Here is an 18,692-nt window from a genome sequence, read left to right on the forward strand (position 1 = left end):
GGGGAGCTGCAGCCTGGGAGAGGGCAAGGGGGCTGCTTTGCATCTCAAAGGCTTCACTCCCCCGGGCAGACGGAATTAACATTATTAGCAAGTCATTTCACAGATAAGTGGGGCTCATTAGCCCTGCAGACCCCCTGCCCCAGAGCCCCCAGAGTGGGCAGAGAAGGGCCCCCCAGTACATTAGCACCCAGCTGTCAGGCCCTGCCAAGGTCCCTATAATGGATTCTCCAGACCCCCATGGGCCCCCACACCCCACAGGGAGCCACCGAGGGGGCTGAGGAGCCCCATCTGCAGCCCCCCCTGCACTCCCCTTTGGCCCAATGGGGTCAGCCCCGGCCCCACACCCGAGCCCTTCCCCTGTTGCTGGACCCCAAATACCCACATTTAACCCTGCGCTGGGGGGGAGGTCTCACAAGCACCAGCATGGGGGGCAGGTGATGCTCGGCTCACACTGAGCCCCAAGGCCGGATCCAGAGGGTGCTGGTGACCCCCTGTCCCCGGCCAGGGGACAGGCCCCAGGGCAGGAGGTGTCTCTCCCAATCCCCCCCCCCCCCCCCCGCAATTGCTTTCCCAGATGCTGTGCAGCCATCCCGCAGCCGCGTGCTGTGGTCCCCAGCCCCTGCAGCCCAGCAAGGCGGCACCGCATCCATGCCAGAGCCCCTGCCCGTAGCCTACCCTGCTGTAGAGCAGGAGTTTCACCAGTTCAGCCATCCTCTCCCGGCCCCAAACCCACTCCCGGAGCCGATGCGGTGGCCCAGGCACGCTGCACCCCATCCCATGCCCAGCTCTTGCCACAGGAACAGCCACGCGGTGACACACAGAGGGGCACAAGGGTTTTTTATGTGCAGTCGCAGCCGCCCCAGCACATCCAGCACAGCTCCAGGCTCATGCAAGAAGCAGTTCGTCCCCACCACCTCCCAGCTGTCCAAGGTGGGACGCCATCCCCCGAGCTGCAGGCATCCGGACGGTGTGTCGTGGGGCCGCATGGCACCGAGTGCTCCAGCACCGGGGAGCGTGGGCTCGTCTGGGTCAGTCCTGGGGCTGTGGTGGGAGCAAAGCCTCCAAGAGAGAGAGCAGGTCTGTGGAGAGGTCCTGGGGGGGAGCGGAGGGTGGGTGAGAGGGTGACTGGCCAGGGTGGGGGTCCATGGCAAGGCTGGGGTCTCAGGGGGTGCAGGAACAGGGGCTGACAGACCCCACCAGCCAGGAGGGCTCCTGGTCAGGGACAAACAGGACCATGGCCTCAGGTCTGTCTGTCCCAGCTGATGGGACCCCAACAAACACGAGGGAGGGTGGCTCCGGGGAGGATCGGAGCAGGCTGAGGGATCCACATGCACCCACTGCAGGAAGGAGGGGGGGACACCACTCCATTCCCAACCCCAGACAAGGCTGTTGTTACCCCAAACCCAGTCCCCACACTGCCCCAAGCCAAGGGGGCTCCGAGCGCATCGGAGCCCCACCCCATGCCAGCCCCTTGCTGGGAGCCACCGGGGCTCACCCCGATCCCTACCAGCGCACGTACCTGGGTGACTGTCCCTGCATCCACGAACTCCGGCAGCATCAGCCCCGCATCCAGGAGGGGGTCACTGGGGAGGTCCGGGGGGGCCCCTGCCCCTGTGCAGTGAGGAGGGGACAGCCAGGAGGACGTGTCGGAAGCAACAGCCCCGTGCAGCTCCGGGGGCGTCTCCGTCACAGGGATGTAGGGGGGTGACCCCCAGGCCTCCATCCCCGTGTCGGGAACTCCAAGCACCTCTGGGGGGGTCCCTGCAGCAGGGCCACAAGGGGGTGACCCCCAGGCCCCTGTCCCCATACCAGGAGCCCCATGCAGCTCCAGGGGGGTCCCCACCATGGGAGGTGACCCCCAGCCCACAGTGCCGGGGGGCAAAGCATCCCGCGGGGCTGGGGTCGGCAGGTGCAGGCGGGGGTCCGGGGTCTGGCAGCACCCCAGGCCCTGGGGGCAGAGGGGGCAGTGCCGGGGGGCCGCCCCCCGCTGCCGGGCCAGCGCCTCCTCGCTGAGCCCCAGCAGGGCTGAGAGGTGGGCGATGTAGCGGATGGCGAGGCGCAGGGTCTCGATCTTGGTGAGGCTCTGCCCCGCAGGCGCCAGCGCGGGTGGCAGGTAGTGCCGCAGCCGCAGCAGTGCCTGCGCCAGCCGCCGCATCCGCAACTTCTCCCGCTCGCTGGCGCTCTGCCGCGGGCCACCCGGCCCCGAGCCCCGGACCCCCTTTCTGCTCCCAGGGCCACCCCGCAGGCGGGGGGTGGCGGGGCCACGGCAGGGTCCCCGGGCAGCGGCGGGAGACGAGAGGCCGCAGGAATCGGGCGAGGGTGCGGGCGAGCTGCTGCTGTAGCCCTCGTGGTCCGGGGGTCCGCAGCAGCCCCAGTCCTGCAGCAGAGCGGTGGCGGGGAGCGGGAGGCCGGGGGCTGCCGAGTGGGCCATGGCTGTGGGGCCGTGTGCTGGCGTCCCCCGGCCGCCCTGGCTTTATGCAGGGTTGGAGGTGTGAAGTGGCACCTTCGCGGCCAGCATCAGCAGCACTTCAAAGGCCGGGGGGGGCTTGAGAGCAGCCGGCTTTGAACACGCGGGTGACGAATTTTACCCCAGCGGTGTGAGGCTGCTCTGTGCTGCCCACCCCCTTGGCAGCCCTCACACCCCCCAACACTGTCCTGAGGATGGGGCTTGGGCCCCATGCGGGGGCTGTGGTGGGGGCTGCCATGGGGACTGTAATGGGTCTGCGGTGGGGTCTGCAGTGAGGTGGGCAGTGGGGTTGGTAGCAGGGCCTTCATCGGGGTCTGGCGTGGGGTCTGCAGTGGGGTCTGCGGTGGGGTCTGCGGTGGGAGTCTGCAGTGGGGTCTGCGGTGGGGTCTGCGGTGGGAGTCTGCAGTGGGGTCTGCGGTGGGGTCTGCGGTGGGGTCTGCGGTGGGAGTCTGCAGTGGGGTCTGCGGTGGGGTCTGCAGTGAGGTGCGCACTGCAGCAGTGCCAGCTCTGGGTGTCCACATCCCCCACCACACAGCATGGCCCCAGCCGGGCATCCCGGTGCCCAGCCTGGCTCTGCGGGACACCGACCCCGCGCCCGGTGCCGGGGGGGGGGGGGCACGGCCCGCCCTCCCGCGGCAGGTCCCCCGCAGCCCCCGCTAATGGCGTTTCACACGCTGCCCCTAATGAGCCCGGCCGCCCGCTGAGCCCCGGCGCGGAGCCGCGGCCGCAGCCCGGTGCCGGCGGGTGCCGGGATGGGCGGCCCGGGCTCGGTGACCCCCACGGAGGGGGGGGGGGGGCTGGGAGGGGCCCCCCCGCCGCGTTCCCAGGCCCCGCAGGTGTCGGCGCCGGCGGGTGCGAAGGTTTCCCGGGAAACCCGGCCCCGTCGCCGGCAGGAAAACCCATCAGGGTAGCGGGCGGGGGGGTCGGGACACCCGGCACCGGCACGGCCCCCTCCTCACGGCAGCCTCGGGGTACGTGATCCTCACGTGGCAGCGTGGGGTACAGCGGTGGGCGTGGGACCGCCATAGCGAGTGTGCACAGGCCCCCCCAACGTCATGTATCAGCCACAAAGCTGGGCAGGGGGCACGGGGCCAGCTGGGGGGGCACGGAGCCAGGCACGGGGCATGGCACCAGCAGTGGGGTGCAGGGCCGGCCCCCTCCCCAGGGAAACGCTGCCGAACAACACGGCGGGTGAGCCAGCGCCTCGTTGCTCACAGGCTCGTGTTTCCCAGTGGTCACATGAAGCTTGTTCAGTTTTCCTTGGCAATGCCGTGACACAGAGGTGACGAGATAAATCCTGCTTATCGCTCACCACCAGCCGAGTGCTTCTGCCATCCTCACCGCGCTCGCTGGAGCAGGGCAGGCTGCGCAGCCCCGTGGCAGCCCCGGGTGCCCCGGCCCTGCGGGGAGCCTGGACGGGGTCATCACCGACGTTTCAAAGCCCCGTTGTGCGGGTGTCACAGGGCCCTGGGCCTCCAGCGGTGCAGAGGCAGCCGGGACAGGGTGCTGACCTGCTGCAGGCCCTCCCTGCCACCAAGCATGCCATGGCACCCGGCCCGGTGCTGCTCAGAGCCATGGGCACCCCAAGGCGTCACACCTGCAGTCGGGCCTCCAGCCCAGCCCTGCTCTCAGCACCCACACCCCCTGCCAGGCACCGTGAGGATATTGGCATCTGAACTGGTCATTACCTTCCCACAGACATTGCAGACATGGCACAAAACCACCAGGGTTAATTGCCATTAAGTCCCTCTGCCCTCTCGCTGGAGGAAGTGCTGTGCCACTGCCCCGTTCAAGGTCCAAGGGCACCGGTGCCAACTTGGACCTGCAGCACATCTCTGGGTGCACAGATGTCTGATGCCGTCCCCAAGCCAATCTCTGGGGCTGGGGGCTGCAGTGGGGGCCCAGCAGCAGCCTGGCCCCGGGAGTGTGGCAGGGTGCTCCGCACCCAACAGCACAGCCTGGGGCACGGCCCCTTCCCCACACACCCTTCAGCGCTGCCCTGCCCTGCTCCCGGCCATTCCCAGGCCCCCTCCTGGGTCTCATTAGCTGATGAGCTCCTGGGTAATGAGTTCTGCAGCCCTGCTGGGCAGCCGCTTCCCACCTCCCTCTCTGTTTAGACAAGTGCTAGAGCACGGCTGGGCCATGACAGTGCTGGCTGTGGGGTCAGAGCCCCCTCCAGGGAGAGGCCACAGCTCCTCACCCCTCAGGGTCTCCCCCACATCCCATATTGACGGAGCACAGGCACAGGGCCATGGGGTGGGACGTGGCGAGGGCACTGGGTTGGAGCTCAGCTGCCGAGCCACAGGGCTCCTGACGGTGCTGCTGGACAAAGCTGGCCAAAACCCTCCCCAGGCAGTCAGTGCCTGGCTCGGACCCTTGCCCCCAGGAGCAGCCAGCTCTCCTGCTGAGGGGGTCCTGCCGGGCCCTGCTGGAGGCCCTCCCCAGGACACCTTACTGTCCACCTTGTCCCTGCTCCAGCACCTCCTGGGGGTCAGACATCCACATGGCTCCCAGCCCTGGCTGTGCACTCTTGTACCACTGGGTGAGATGGGGACAGCTCGCAGGGATGGTGCCCAGAGGCTGTGCCCGGCCCAGGGGTGAGTGCCACAAAAGCATCCTGGCAAACAGCCTTCTGCAGCCAGGAGCACCCAGAGCTGAGCAAGCAGCTGCCTGCCCCTGCTTCTGCAGCATCACCCAGCCCATGCATGTGGGCAGGGTCCCCTGCCCTGGAGCATCCTAAAGAGCTTAGCACCCCACCACAGTGCTGCCCGCTGCCTCAGGGACCCTGAAGCCCAGTCTGGAGTTTGCACCAGCTGGACAAGCAGCACAGGGACCCTCAGCTCCATGCATAGGGGCACAGCCTGGTGGGTCCCCACAAACACTCATGGACTGCCTCCAGCTTCTCTAGAGTACGCCGGGAGCTTAGAGAGCTGGGGCTGCACTGGGGTCTGCAGTGGGGTCTGCTGGGATCCCATGGGGTCAGGGAGACCGAGGCAGCATGGCCTGGTGTGGGGATGTCTCCCAGGAGGGGAGCACAGTGGTCCCACCGCCAGTGCACCAGCCTGGCTGCGCAACCCCGCATCCCCCGGCCCCTCAGGGCGGTTGGTTTGAGCTGGGAGCACAGCCAGGACCCCAGGCACTAGGGCTGGGAGCTGTGCAGAGCGCAGGGGAGGTGTGGGGACACCATTGGGTGTCAGGGCTGGCAGCTCAGGGTCCTGGCACTGGAAGGTCAAGTCCCTGCTGCCCGCTACAGTGCAGTTGGCCCGGCAGAGTGGCCGTGCGGGGCAGTGTGGGCTCTGGCAGGGCTGGTCAACGCGTTAGCATCTATCACGGCCGTGTGAATTGGTCCCTGCACACTTCCCAGCACCGGGCAGTGCTAATTAAGGGTTGGAGGAGTCAGAATTGACACCTCTGCAAATGGGCCTGGCATTCCCAGGCTCCTGGCTGGCCCCAGCTCGGCTCTGTAGGTTTTGACACCTCCAGGTGGCCGCAAAGGTGTCACCTCGCACCCCAGCCCCACATAAAACCAGGGCTGCCCGGGCACCCCCAGATGCAGGCAGCGCAGCGGACCCCAGCCATGGCCAGACCCCCAGCCCTGCTCCTTCCCCAGGGCCTCCAGCCCCCGGTGGGCTGTGCCCTGCTCTGGGACCAGGCCAGGGACTTCACCGACGCCATCTCCCCAACAACTTCCACGAAGCCACCTGGCGCATCCCCACGTCCCCCGTGGGGCTGGCAGCCAGGGGCTGGGGGGCGGCGGGGTGGCAGGGGTGAGCCAGGGTGGTGCGGAGGGCCAGGGGGCCCGCGGCAGAGCGCCAGCCAGCGGGAGAAGTTGCGGATGCGGCGGCTGGCGCAGGCACTGCTGCGGCTGCGGCACTACCTGCCACCCGCGCTGGCGCCTGCGGGGCAGAGCCTCACCAAGATCGAGACCCTGCGCCTCGCCATCCGCTACATCGCCCACCTCTCAGCCCTGCTGGGGCTCAGCGAGGAGGCGCTGGCCCGGCAGCGGGGGGCGGCCCCCCGGCACTGCCCCCTCTGCCCCCAGGGCCTGGGGTGCTGCCAGACCCCGGACCCCCGCCTGCACCTGCCGACCCCAGCCCCGCGGGATGCTTTGCCCCCCGGCACTGTGGGCTGGGGGTCACCTCCCATGGTGGGGACCCCCCTGGAGCTGCATGGGGCTCCTGGTATGGGGACAGGGGCCTGGGGGTCACCCCCTTGTGGCCCTGCTGCAGGGACCCCCCCAGAGGTGCTTGGAGTTCCCGACACGGGGATGGAGGCCTGGGGGTCACCCCCCTACATCCCTGTGGCAGGAACCCCCCTGGAGCTTCACAGGACCCCTGGCTCCATCTCAGGGTCCTGGTCATCACCACTGTACAGCCTCGGAGCAGTGACCTCCCTGGACCCCCCTGGAGACGCACCATGGCCACGGGCACTGGGACAGCTTCCTCCTGCTGCTTGGAGCCTGCAGCCCCCCCTTCAGCCTCCTGGGGCAGGACTGACGGACACAGGGGCCCCTGGGATCCCCATGTGTGGCTCCCAGCTGCCTGCACACCGCCAGGTACCCACACCCCCCTCCCCAGCCCAACCCCTGCTCCTCTGCCCCCCTGGGGTTGGGGGAGAGCCTGGGGATGGGCAGGAAGGGGGGTGGATGCTCCTCATGGGGTGCGGGCAGGGCTGCACCCCCAAATCCCCCTGCATGCCATGGCCGGGGTGTCTGCATGGGCTGGGGGGCACAGCATGATGAGTGCTGAACCAGACAGCCAGCCTGGGTGGGGGGCACGGGGTCATGGGTTGCAGGGCAGGGGACACAGTGCTGTCCTACAGTCACTCACCTAACACAGCTCTTTCCACGCAGCTCGGCAGCCCGCCGGCCCTGGACAGGCTCATCTCCTCAGCCCCCCATGTAACCCCTGTCCTGCCCAGCTGCACCCCAGCACGGCATTGGGGGGGTGGAGCTGATCCCACACCCCCAGCTGCAAAGGGCACATGGGGGACGGTGGCGTGGCCATGCCACAGAGCCACACGGGATGGACACTGGGGAAGGGCTCCTCATTAAAGCTAACGTGCACTCCCGCAACCTGACTCGTTACTGCAGGACCTCACTCACTGCGTCCCAACACAGTCAGGGTTGGCGGCCTGGGGCACCCCACAGGCGGGCACCCCACAGGCTGGCACCCACACACACAGCCAGGAGCTCGGTGCCCCCTCTCAGCCCACCCCACAGCCCAGAGATGTCCCAGAGCTAGGGTGACAGAGGGACCCACCACCTGGGGGGCTTCCCCAGCCCCACTGACCCCTGGTAGGGCAGCTCCCACCCGCCCATCGGGTCCCATCCCTTCCCTGTGCCCAAAGCCCCTGCGAGGGTTTGGGACTGGCCCTGCAAGAAACGCCCTTGTGCCGCTGGGACTGTCCAGCTCCATCCCTTCGGGGACCTGGGTAGCCCACGGGGGACGGTCCCCGGGGTCTGGCTGCCAGCACCCCCTCCTGCCCAGGTGCCTCAGGGAAGCCACGGCTGCCTCCCACCCTGACCCCGCAGCAGCTGCCCCAGAGTGGGAGCCAGGCAGAAGCATCCCGTCCCCATCCCAGTCGGGAGTGGGCACGCCACCCCCCGTGCAGGGCGCAGGGCTGGGGCCCAGCAGGAGAGCTCACATGCAGCCGTCAGACAGAGGGGCCGGGGGGCTGGCGTCGGCAAAGCCCCCAGAGCCACTTAGCACCAGGCTCTTAATGGCCCGGGGGGCTCTGCGTCCCTGGCCCCCGCGTCCCTGGCCCCCGCCCCGTGCCCACCGCAAGGTCCCAGCCGCTTCCTCCCAGGCCCCGGCGCAGCCCCCCAGAGCCAGCATCCCCTCAGCATCCAGAGCCGCCGGTGAAAGCTGATGTGCAAGCCTTTATTTACAACCTCCAGGCTTTGCACAAGTCTGCAGAGCCCAGCTCTGCCCCAAGCAGCCGAGGGCCGCAGGGCCCCAGCCCAAAGCCCCCCGTCCCCCATCTGCTGCCCATCATACAGGCACCAGGCCCTGCCCGCGGGCAGCGGCTCCTGCCCCTCACGAGCAGCGAAGGACCTGACCGTGCTGGCCGGGGGGGGGGGGGGGCACGGGGGCCGCCAGGAGGGAGTGTTTGGGGCTGGGGGCCGGAGAGGATGGAGTGAGTGGAGCTGGGGAGTGGGTGAGGGTCCAGCCCGGCCGCGCGGCGGTGGGCTCTGGGAGCTTCAGGCTCGGCCCCTGCAGCCCATCCCACGCCAGCCAGCGGCCCGGCTGGGAGGAGGGTGCGCGGTGGCCAGGGCGGCGCGGTTAGCTGGGGGCGACCTCGCCCTGGAACCAGGTCAGCACCGTCTTCTTGTTCTCCTTCACCCAGTTGATGTTGGCACGAGTCCTCTCCAGCGCCTGCTCCAGCGCCCGTGTCCCCGATCCGAAGCCGATGTCCTGGTTGTCTGCCTTGAACTGCTCCAGCTGCCAGGGACAAGAGGAGCTGGAGCAGGCATGGGGTGCACCAACAGCCCCCGCAGCACCCTGGCACCACTCCAGCAGCCCCCGGTAGCACCCAAGCAGCCCGGGACGGGAATAGAAGCTGCCTAGACCCCTGGGCACAAAAGGGGCAGGGGCTGGAGCCCACCCCACAACAAGGCCTGCTGGCAAAGGGCAGGTTGCAAGGTGCCAGCAGCGCAGACCTGTGCCCCTGCTCCTGCTGGGGCTGGGGTCTCTGGTGCTCCATCCCACAGACCCTGCCAGGGTCCAGCCTCACCTGCTGCAGCTCAAACTCTGTGGAAAACCGCTGGGTCACCGCTAAAATCAGCCGGGAGAAGGAGAAGGAGCCACCCCCATACCTGGGAGAACAGAGGGACGGCTGAGCTGGGGGCCCCGGGTAGAGCAGCACTGGGGGCCGAGGCTGCCCTGACCCTGCATGGCCAGGGGAAGAGATGGTGCCACCCCCCCTGAGGTGCTCACTGGCCGAAGAGCGTCCTCCAGTTGCTGCGGATGAAGTCCCAGGCCAGGGGCTGCCCCACTACGTTGCTGGCGATGCTGTTGATGGTGGCAGTGGCGTCCTGCTTCCGGATCTTGCTGGGGTCGAGGGTGTACTGCAGGTACCTGGGGGGGAACGCCGCTGGGTGAGGAGCTGGCAGGGGCAGAGCCGTGGCGCCTGCCCGGGACCCCGCACCCACCGGTTGAGGATCCAGGGATAGGGGCTGCAGGAGAGGGCGGTGCGGAGCTTGTCGGCCTCAGATATGACGGTGGCCTCTTTGAACCTCTCCCAGATGAAGTCCCAGGCCTTCTCCCCGCCCGTGGCCACTATGCTGCAGTAGATGGAGGACCGCAGGTTCGGGGGGATCCTGCAGGAGAGAAGAGCGGTCTCAGCCGGGAGCCCCTTGTTGCGTCCAGCCTGGCTGCCTGCCATGGCACCAGGGCACCCTGGGGACTCACGGGTTACTGATGACATTTTTCTCCCACTCGTTGAAGTATCTAGTGGCCAGGTCCTGGCACTCGACAATGCCGTAGGAGCAGGCTGTGCTGATGGCATTGATCTCGTTGTACCTGGGGAGAGAGGGGCCACACGGGGCTGGGGACCAGCAAGCAGCAGCCAGGCACCAACCCGCCAGTGCCAGGCCACAGGCGGGGCCATGCCCTCTCCCCAGCACATGCTGGGGTGACCATCCCAGTTCAGTTGGGGAGACCCCGGGGGTCCAGCCCATCCCCAGGGACGTGGCACTCACTGGTCCATCAGGTCACTGGGGATGATGACCCAGTTATTGGTGATGTTCTTGTAGTGGGAGAAGAGCGGCATCACCTGTTTCTGTATGTATTGCTGCGGGGACGGAAGAACGGTCAGCAGCCGGTGGCACCGGCAGCAACCCCCAGCCCAGCTCTGGGTGCAGATCCAGCCCCTTCTCCCCATCCCCCCCCAGCATGAGGCTCTGCCGAGCGGCAGGACCCACTGCAGGGCCGGGGCTGGGCAGGTGGCACTGCTCACCGTCATCACCCCAAAGACCTCACTGCGGTCAAACATCAGCTGGAAGTAATGCAGGTTGTTGAGCGCCGCCTCCCAGGGCATGTACGCCGTCTCCTGGCTCAGGAACCGTGTAGTGCTCAAGGCCAAGGTCACATTGATGTACTTTGCCCTGTGAGGGGTGAGGGCAGCGTCAGCTCCCCAGCCCCACAGCCACTGCCTGCTTCCAGGGTGCCCACCCCACCAGTCCCCATCGCCCCAGTGGGCACCTGGGGCAGCCAGCACGGCTCACCTGGCCAGGTTAAAGGCGTCATCGATGATCTGGGCACGGTTGATCATGGGGATGGCCTAGGAGAGGGCAGAGTTGGCATCTCAGGGCAGCCCTGAGTGGGGTGCGTGGGGTGGGGTGGGGGCCCACCCACACTCCACACCCCACACTCCCCACCCCACACCCCAGCCCCACATACCTGGTGGTCGGTGGAGAGCTGGGTGAGGAGCTGGTCCCAGTTCTCCTGGTTGTAGTTGACACGGAAGTACCCGCTGACATTCAGGTTCAGCAGGAGCCAGTCAGAGCTGTTCACCTTGAACTGGTTGTTGGTTTCTGGGAAGGGGAGAGGAGGGTCTGCTGGAGCCGCCCCCCCCACCTGCAAGGGGCAAGGGAGGTGGCAGCAAGACCCCTGCTCCCAGCCTGGGCAGGATGCACCGTACCTGTGACTTTGGTCAGCCAGTACCTGTTCCCAGTGGTTGAGCGTGTCATCCAGGTGATGGGGACGATCCAGGTGTAGCTGTGCCAGAGACAGGCAGGCAGTGGGACCATCCCTTGCCCCCCTAGCCCGCCTCATCCCCCTGACACCGACAGCCCACCACCCCACTCACTTGAAGATGGAGGGTCTCTCTACCACGGAGGTGGGGTCCAGCAGGAAGTGTTTCTGGCTGACAGTGCCAGTGAGGGTGTTGACGGTCACCACGGGGAAGCCCATCTGCAGCGTCCAGCAGTCCATAATGTTGCTGACGGAGTCAGGCAGTGAGACATTGCGCTTCGTGACAGCCTGCAAGGAGGGCAGCGCCACGGGTCACCAGTGCCGGGGAGTGCAGTGCAGGGCTTGGCCGGTGCTGCAGCCTTCGCCCAGCGTGCGGTGGCTGCGTGGCTGGGACCCCATCCCGCCGGGCAGCCCCCCGAGAGCCAGGGCAGCAGTAGGGAAGGGGCTGGGTCAGGGGGAGCAGCCAAGAGCAGCCAGCCCCCTCCTACCTCTTGCAAATGAACCCAGAGGTCCATGTAGACGGTGTTTCCATAGGCAAACGTGTGGAGGTAGGACTGCGGGAGAGCACCAGGAGAGACGGGTGGGCAGGGGCAGGTCCGGGGTGCAGGATGCCTGCAGAGCACCCGGGGATGCCCCTGCCATGGGAAGCCCACCCTGCACTGGGGCTCGGTGCACCCCGGCACTGGCAGAGCCTCACCTGCAGCCCCTCCTTGAACACGTCCTCGGTGAGGAAGTCAGAGAGCATTCGCAGCACTGACGCTCCCTGTGGAGACGGCAGGTCAGAGACCCCAGGTGCGTGGGGCACCCCACAGCCCATCCCACCGCCCCAGGGACCCCCGTGCCCAGTCCCCATGAGCCTGGGCTCACGTGCCCACCTTGCTGTAGGCAATGCTGTCGAAGACCTCGCTAATCTGGGCCGGGGTGTTAACCTCGTCCTCGCGGAAGGTGAGTGGGTGGGAGGTGGTCAGGGCATCGGTCGCCATCACCGCATACACCTCATTCAGCACCATCAGGTCTTTCTGCGGGGGTGAGTGCCAGCACCCGCCTCAGCCCTGCGTGCACCCTCCTGGCAGCGGGGCAGCCCCCGGGGGTGCAGGGGTGGAGGGGGTGCCCGCAGCCCCTGCCCGCTGGCCCCAGCACTCACAATATTCCAGGAGGTCTCCACCGCGGCAGCGCCCAGGTACTCCACGTAGGAGGCGAAGCCCTCGTTCAGCCACAGGTCATTCCACCACTGCAGCGTCACCAGGTTCCCGAACCACTGGGGGGGGGCACAGCGACCTGTCAGCTGGGCCCGGCCAGTCAGCAGAGTGGGCGGGGGACACGGCGGGTACCTGATGGGCCAGCTCGTGAGCAATGACGGTCAGCACCCGCTCCTTGTTGCCAATGGAGGAGTAGGCATCGTCAAAGAGCAGCGAGTTCTCCCGGTAGGTCAGCAGTCCCCAGTTCTCCATCGCGCCCGCGTTGAAGTCAGGGAGGCCGACCTGGTCTGGGGATGGAGGAGTCCCGTTGGTGCGCCACTGCCGGGGTGCTGGACCACCTGCCCCCACCATGGCTGGCGGCTCGACCCAGTGCCCCGGCCACCCCGCAGCACCCACCGGCCTTTGGCAGCGGGTATGCCGTGTTGTAGTGCTTTTCGAAGAAGCTGAGGATGGGGCCGGTCACCTGGAGCGCATAGCTGCCCTGCTTCTCGGCGATGGCCTTGGGGCGGCCCCAGATGCGAATCTGGAGGGGAGAGATGCAGGGCTCAGCTGCTGCCTGGGCTCAGACCCCTGGGCGGGTGGGGGGTGTCCCCCACCCCCAGCCTACCTGCACATGCCCTGAGACGTTTTGCACGTAGTCGAACTGGCTGACAATAAAGGCCAGCAGGTAGGTGGACATTTTGGGGGTGGTGTCGAACTCAGTGATGTTCCAGCTCTCCCCGCTGATGTTCTGCTGCTGGGTCCCTGTGGGCAGCAGAGGGAAGGGGGTCACCCCCAGTCCGGCTGGGCCCCTGGACCCCTCCACCAGGGCTCCCCCCGCCCCACTCACTTATAGCAGGCATGTTGGAAATGGCCTTGTGGTCAGAGGGGTGGATCAGCGTCACCGTGAAGTTGGCTTTCATGGCCGGCTCGTCGAAGCAGGGGAAGGCTTTCCGTGCGTCAGCCGCCTGCATCTGTGTGGTGGCCACCACCTTCCTGCAAGCAAACCTCGTCAGCGCCCGGGGGCCTCTGCAGGGGCTGGCACCCCCCCAGGTCCCTCCGCTCTCCCTGCGCCCTGCCCGATCCCGTCCCATCCCTGCTGGGGTGGCATGTGGATGCAGGGGGCCACAGAGGCTCCCCCACACCCATCCCACCATCCCAGCGGGAGAGGAGCCCTAAACCCAGCCCGTGCCCTCCGCCACCCCCGGGCCAGCCCCGTGCCCACCCCAGCCCCCTGCCCTCCACCTACTTAACGCCTGACTCATCCACATATTCGCTGCGGTAGAAGCCAGCCAGGTCATCAGCCAGCTCCCCCGTGAAGCTGGTGAAGAGCTTGTAGCGCCGGCCCTGCCGCAGCATGCCATTGAGCTGCACCACCAGGTACTGGGTGGGGATCTCCAGCCAGGTACTGTTGATGCCGGGTGCTCTGAGGGTATCCACCGGCTTCAGTGAGGCGTAGAAGGAACCCTGCAGGGTGTAGTTCAGCTTGTTGCTGTGGATGAGGATGAGGTTGGTGGGTTCCTTGCAGACAAAGACCACGCTGCTGTTGCCCTTGAAGATGTACATGTTGTCAGCATTGGGTGTGAGGAAGGGCTGCAGAGTCACCTCATAGGACTCTGGCACCAGCGTCTTTGGCAGCCTCCACTGATTCCAGGGGTGTTGGGGCGCGGCAGTGGTGGGGGGGACCGCGGTGGTGGTGAGGGCGGCCGTGGTGTGGAGGGTGGTCGTGGTGGTGGTTGCCTTGGTGGTGGTGGTGGTGGTGCCAGCGGTGCCAGAATCCACCACCTTGTTCTTCTCCTGGGCGTACACCACTGAGAGCGCGATGATGGTGGCCACAGCCCCCAGGGCCAGCACGATGGCCACGATGCCCACGGTCTTGCTGATGAAGAAGCCAGCCGCCATGGTGAGGCTGTGGGAGCGGTGCTTGTGAAGGAGGTGCTGCCCGGCTGGCACGGCTTTTAGCCTCTCGCTCTCACGAGGTTTATTACTCCAAGTTAATGGGTGAAGTATTAAATGACCACGAGGCTCAGGGTGGGATGAGCTTTCCACCCACCCGCCTCCCGGCCTTGCAGGAGCACCAACACCCAGTGCCGCTGCAGTGGTGGGTAAAATTGGCAGATTGGTATTACACCATCAGGGATGGGCAGCGTGGGACCGGGCACGGGCTGCGGGCCAGGACTCCCAGCGTCCCTCCCAAGCACCGGCCTGACCCTGCAAAAGGAGGGACAAAGCAGGTGGTCACAGCTGATGGCCACATCCCCACCTTGCCATGGGGCAAGGCAGGTGGCCCTGGCACCCAAGGCCAGCATCTGGCTCAGCATCACTCTGTTTGCCCTCAAGTGACGGGGTCTGAGCCATCAGCAGGGGGTCCCGGCTGCCACTCTGCCTGCGAAGGACCTGCTGCTGGGGCTGAGGCCAGGGCAGGTGGGGGCTGGCACTTGCACCCTGGCAGGGGCACACCTCACCGTGCTGCCCACGCATCAGGGGAAAAGCAGGAGGGCATGGGGTGCAGCCCTGGGGGTCCGGGTGGTGCGAGTGGAGCCCAGGACCATGCTGGGGAGGAGCCTGCCCTGCTTGCAGCCCTCTCAAAGTCCAGGGTTGCATTGCCTGGCTCACACCTGGAGGTCAAACTCCAGGCCCTGTGAACCCAAGCAGGCGTGTGCCCGCTGCCACCGGCCACAGGGCACCCAGAAGGCTGCACGCACCACGGGCCGCGCTCAGCCCTCCTGCCAGCCATAGCCTGGGTGAGCTGGGGGTGTCAACCGGCACAACACGCAGCTGGAAGATGGCGGGGTCCCATGTGTACAGCCCCGCCTGCACCCCACAGTGCAAAGCCGCCAGCCAGGGCCCTGGCTGGAGCCAAGCAAACACACCAGGGCTCAGGGTGCTGGCATGCGGGACAGGGGCACACACTTCTCCATGGGAGCTCTGCCTTGGCAGGGGAGAGCAGCCCAAGCCCCCCAGGCCGTGCAGGTCAGCCCTGGGAGCTCTGCCAGAGGCTTCCCTGGACTGGGGTGGCAGACAGGGCATAGCAGAAACCCACGGAGTGAAGTCCCCATGCAGGGCAGGGTGGGGAGGGGAGGTGCCGCGTCTCACCCTAGCAATAGAAACTCCTCTTTCTGAGATCCAATCTTTCCAGTGGGGAGACGTAAGCAGGTCCTGCTGGGAGCCGCAGCTCTGGGGCAAGGGGCAAACCCAGCAAGAGGCTAAGAGCCATCCTCAGGGAACCATGCCCTGTCCCCGACAGCACCCAGCTGCACCCACCAGCATCACTGCTCCTGGCAGTGAAGCCCTGGGATGCTGCGGTGTCCCCAGACAGGCCCTGCCCTGTGGAGCCTGGCCATCCCCACAGCCTGGCCGGCCACCACTGCACATGGGGTTGCAGCCCAGGCTTTCTCTGGCCCGGTCCCAGCCCTCACTTTGGCCAAAGGCACAGGGTTTGGGGAACAGAAAGTGCCAAATCACTGCTGGAGCAGCTCCCCCGGGACAGGGGCACACCCAGCCAGGAGGGTGCTGGGCACCCCGCACGCCCTCTATCCTGCACCGACAGGCACACTACACCCCTGCCTGGCGCTGGCCCTCCCCGCACAGACCCTCTTGGGCACGGCACACAGGTGCTCACCCCAGCTCAGGCCCGTGCTGGCCCCCTCACGCACTTCTCCCCCGTTAAGACCAGCCAGCCCCTGCACCCCTCCCTGAGCCCCCTCCCCAGGCCGTCTGCACCACCCCATGCCAGCCCGCACCCCGTCTCCCCCAGCTCCGGCGCACGCAGGCTCCTGCTCCCCCACTGCAAAGCCTCCTCCGGGGAGCCCTTGCAGACAGCGGACACGCGTGTGCTCCGTCCCGCACGAAGACACCCAGGACAGAGATGTTGGGCATCACCCGCATGGACGCGCGGCTCCCTTGAGGCTCTGGCCCCGCACGCCCCATAACCCGACACGCACACACACATCCCAGAGCCCTCCATAACCTCTCGCAACCCCATGGACCCCCCCAAAGCCCCCCACCGCCACATAAGGGCTCCATACCCCCCCCCTGCACACAAACCCCGCAGCCCCGAACACGCGAGCCCACAGCCCCTTCTCCCCGCTCGGCCCAAGCCAACGATCCCCCAGGGCGAGGACGCCCAGGACCCCCGGGTCGAAGTCTGCCCCCCCCCGGGGGGGGAGTTGGGCAGCGGCATCGCCCCCCACTCACCTTCCTGCGCTCAACCGCGGGGAGCGAGGGGCCGGGGGGCTCCCGCCCGCCCCATCCCCACCGAGGCACCCAGGGCTGCGCCCTGCCCGCGGGCGCTGTCTCGGCTCCGCTAGCTCAGCCGCCCGCCGGAGGAAAGTTTTCCTCCTAAAGCTCCAAGGGAAGTAACCTGAACCTCCTCGCCCCCTTAACCCCTGGGCTGCTGGCCGGGCCGGGGGCTGGCGGGGCACGTCCCGGGGTGGGGGGCCAGGGCAGCGGGGGACAGCGGCGGGCAGCGGCCAGCCCCTGGTGCGGGGGATCCCGGCCCCAGCACCGGCTCCCGGAGCAGGGACAAGGGCGAGGGGTGTCTGCTGGGGGAAGGTAGAGCGGGACCGCCCGGGCTGCGGGACCCCCCACCTCCCCAGCTGGGAGGCGTTAGTCGGGTTAGCCTGGGGACCGCAGTGCTGGGGGTGAACCGCCCCCACCTGCCCGGCCCCTACACCCCACAGCCCCCCCGGGGTCCTGCTACGGGTCCCCTCTCTCATGCCAGCATTGGCCAGCACGCTCATCCCAGGGGGTGGCAGGAAAGGGGACAGACTACCACCCAGCAGCAACCAAGCCAGGCTCTGCCCCCTCCCCGCAGCACCCGGAGCGCCTAGGCACACCAGGAATGGTGTCCCTGCTTGGGGGTGCCCCCTGCTCAGTCCCCCAGCCCAGCACCCTGTGCCCCAGCCCCACCTGGCACCCCCTGTCCCGGCAGCAGTGGGTTCAGAGACATCCCAGTCCTTGTAGTCAACCTGCGGGGCTGCGATCGGGGCTCGGCTGGGTTTGCCAGGTGCAGCACCAGAGGTAGGGCCCCAGGGTCTCCCCACTCGGAGAATGACACAGCCAGCCTGGGCATGGGGCTGGGACTTGGGCTCACCCAGTGCTTGGCAGGATGAGGGTAAACATTTCAGATACCTGTGGAGGAGCTGGGCCAGGGCCAGGCTCCATCACCTGCTTCCCTCCGCCTCACTGCTGTGGAGGGGGGGCCTAGAGTCAGGGGACACACTCCAGCAAGTAAACCCCAGCTGAGCTCAGCAAAATCCAGCCCCATCGGTGCCAAAGCACAGCCTGGCTGGGGACAGGTGACGGGGCCAGGAGCCAGCCCCAAGACCCAGCCACATCTCCCATCTCCAGACCACACAGGCAGCCTGGACAGGAGAGCACTGAGCCCCCGGCCAGCCCCTGCCCTCCACGTCCCTGCATATGCTGCGCCCCTCCAGCTAACCTCAGAGAGCAGGAAGGGTCTGGTGACCTGGCCACGGCCCTTTGGGGCACACAGGGTCATTGCCAACGCTGCCTCACAGCCCTGCCCTGGGCAGGAATGTTCTCTGCCCACAGCAGGAGCCAGGTCTCGCCTTCAGTGCAGTATCCTCCCTCCGCTCTGCCAGGGCACTTGGGGCTCCTGTCCCTGGGCAGGACCCTGGGCAGCCAGCACGCCAGCCCTGAGGAGGCAGGGCTTGTAGGGCCGCCTCTCCCCCAGCCAGGCTGGGGCTGCTCCCGCACAACCCTGTGATTGCTGGGGTCAGGGCTGCAGCCCTCATGGGTGGGGACGTGGGGGTCCAGGGGTTTGGCCCAGCTCATCCTGGGGTGAACCACCCCATCGTCTCTGCCCTCTTCTGCACAGGAACGGGGAAAGGGAGCAGCCAGGAGCAGCAGGACTCACCCAGCCCCAACACGGTCCTCGACCTCCCGAGGCTCCGGCAGGATGTGGGAAGGGACAGCGAGGCCAGAGTCGTTACCGGAGGAGGCTGTGCACAAACACCTCCTCGCTGCAGAGGAAGCACGTATGGCCGGACACATCCTGCAGCGGGAACTGCCCTGCCATGGCGCAGGACTGGACACAGGCACAGCCCATCGCAGCCAGGGCCTCCTGCCCCAGCCCAACCCCCCCAGGCACCCCCGTGTCCCAGGCCTGGCACAGAGTGGGACACGGGCACGACGCCAAGTTCCTTGCCACAGGGCAAGCTGGAGTTTTCCCCTCCGACTGCCCCAGTGCCTGCTGGACCCTGTGTCCCAGCCCCAGAACACAGCCCAGAGCACCGCTCACCTGCTCCCTCCACCACACTGCTCCAGCAGCCAACAGGAGGAAGAGGAGGAGGAGGAAGAGACAGGGGGCTGGCAGAAAAGAGGAAG

At 67.4% G+C, this 18,692-nt stretch overlaps 3 protein-coding genes across 4 annotated transcripts; 1 reads left to right on the forward strand and 2 right to left on the reverse strand.

Annotated features, from left to right (window-relative positions):
- Positions 1-1,029: 1,029 nt before the first annotated feature.
- Positions 1,030-2,431, reverse strand: LOC142038460 (mesoderm posterior protein 1-like). Its single transcript, XM_075043903.1, has 2 exons — positions 1,520-2,431; positions 1,030-1,092 (listed from the first exon to the last, which is right to left on the reverse strand). Exons 1-2 carry the CDS (start codon positions 2,429-2,431, stop codon positions 1,030-1,032), a joined length of 975 nt encoding a protein of 324 aa, XP_074900004.1.
- Positions 2,432-6,017: 3,586 nt separating this feature from the next.
- LOC142038555 (uncharacterized) lies at positions 6,018-8,331 on the forward strand. Its single transcript, XM_075044015.1, is given in 3 exon segments — positions 6,018-6,870; positions 6,873-7,022; positions 8,255-8,331. Coding segments are annotated over 3 exon segments (1,080 nt in total).
- ANPEP (alanyl aminopeptidase, membrane) lies at positions 8,329-18,433 on the reverse strand. Of its 2 annotated transcripts, none has more exons than XM_075044737.1 (21): positions 18,223-18,433; positions 13,591-14,552; positions 13,192-13,337; positions 12,970-13,106; positions 12,759-12,885; positions 12,495-12,649; positions 12,308-12,421; positions 12,039-12,182; positions 11,861-11,926; positions 11,652-11,717; positions 11,279-11,451; positions 11,111-11,187; positions 10,870-11,003; positions 10,695-10,750; positions 10,427-10,574; positions 10,170-10,261; positions 9,880-9,990; positions 9,621-9,788; positions 9,406-9,546; positions 9,203-9,284; positions 8,329-8,910 (listed from the first exon to the last, which is right to left on the reverse strand). In XM_075044737.1, exons 2-21 carry the CDS (start codon positions 14,241-14,243, stop codon positions 8,752-8,754), a joined length of 2,949 nt encoding a protein of 982 aa, XP_074900838.1. In that variant the 5' UTR covers positions 14,244-14,552; positions 18,223-18,433; the 3' UTR covers positions 8,329-8,751. The 2 variants fall into 2 exon arrangements, with proteins under 2 accessions (XP_074900838.1, XP_074900837.1); XM_075044736.1 differs by lacking the exon at positions 18,223-18,433 and adding an exon at positions 16,539-17,037.
- Positions 18,434-18,692: the final 259 nt, after the last annotated feature.

Source organism: Buteo buteo, chromosome 13 (assembly GCF_964188355.1).
Source record: "Buteo buteo chromosome 13, bButBut1.hap1.1, whole genome shotgun sequence".
Classification (NCBI taxonomy): Eukaryota; Metazoa; Chordata; class Aves; order Accipitriformes; family Accipitridae; genus Buteo; species Buteo buteo.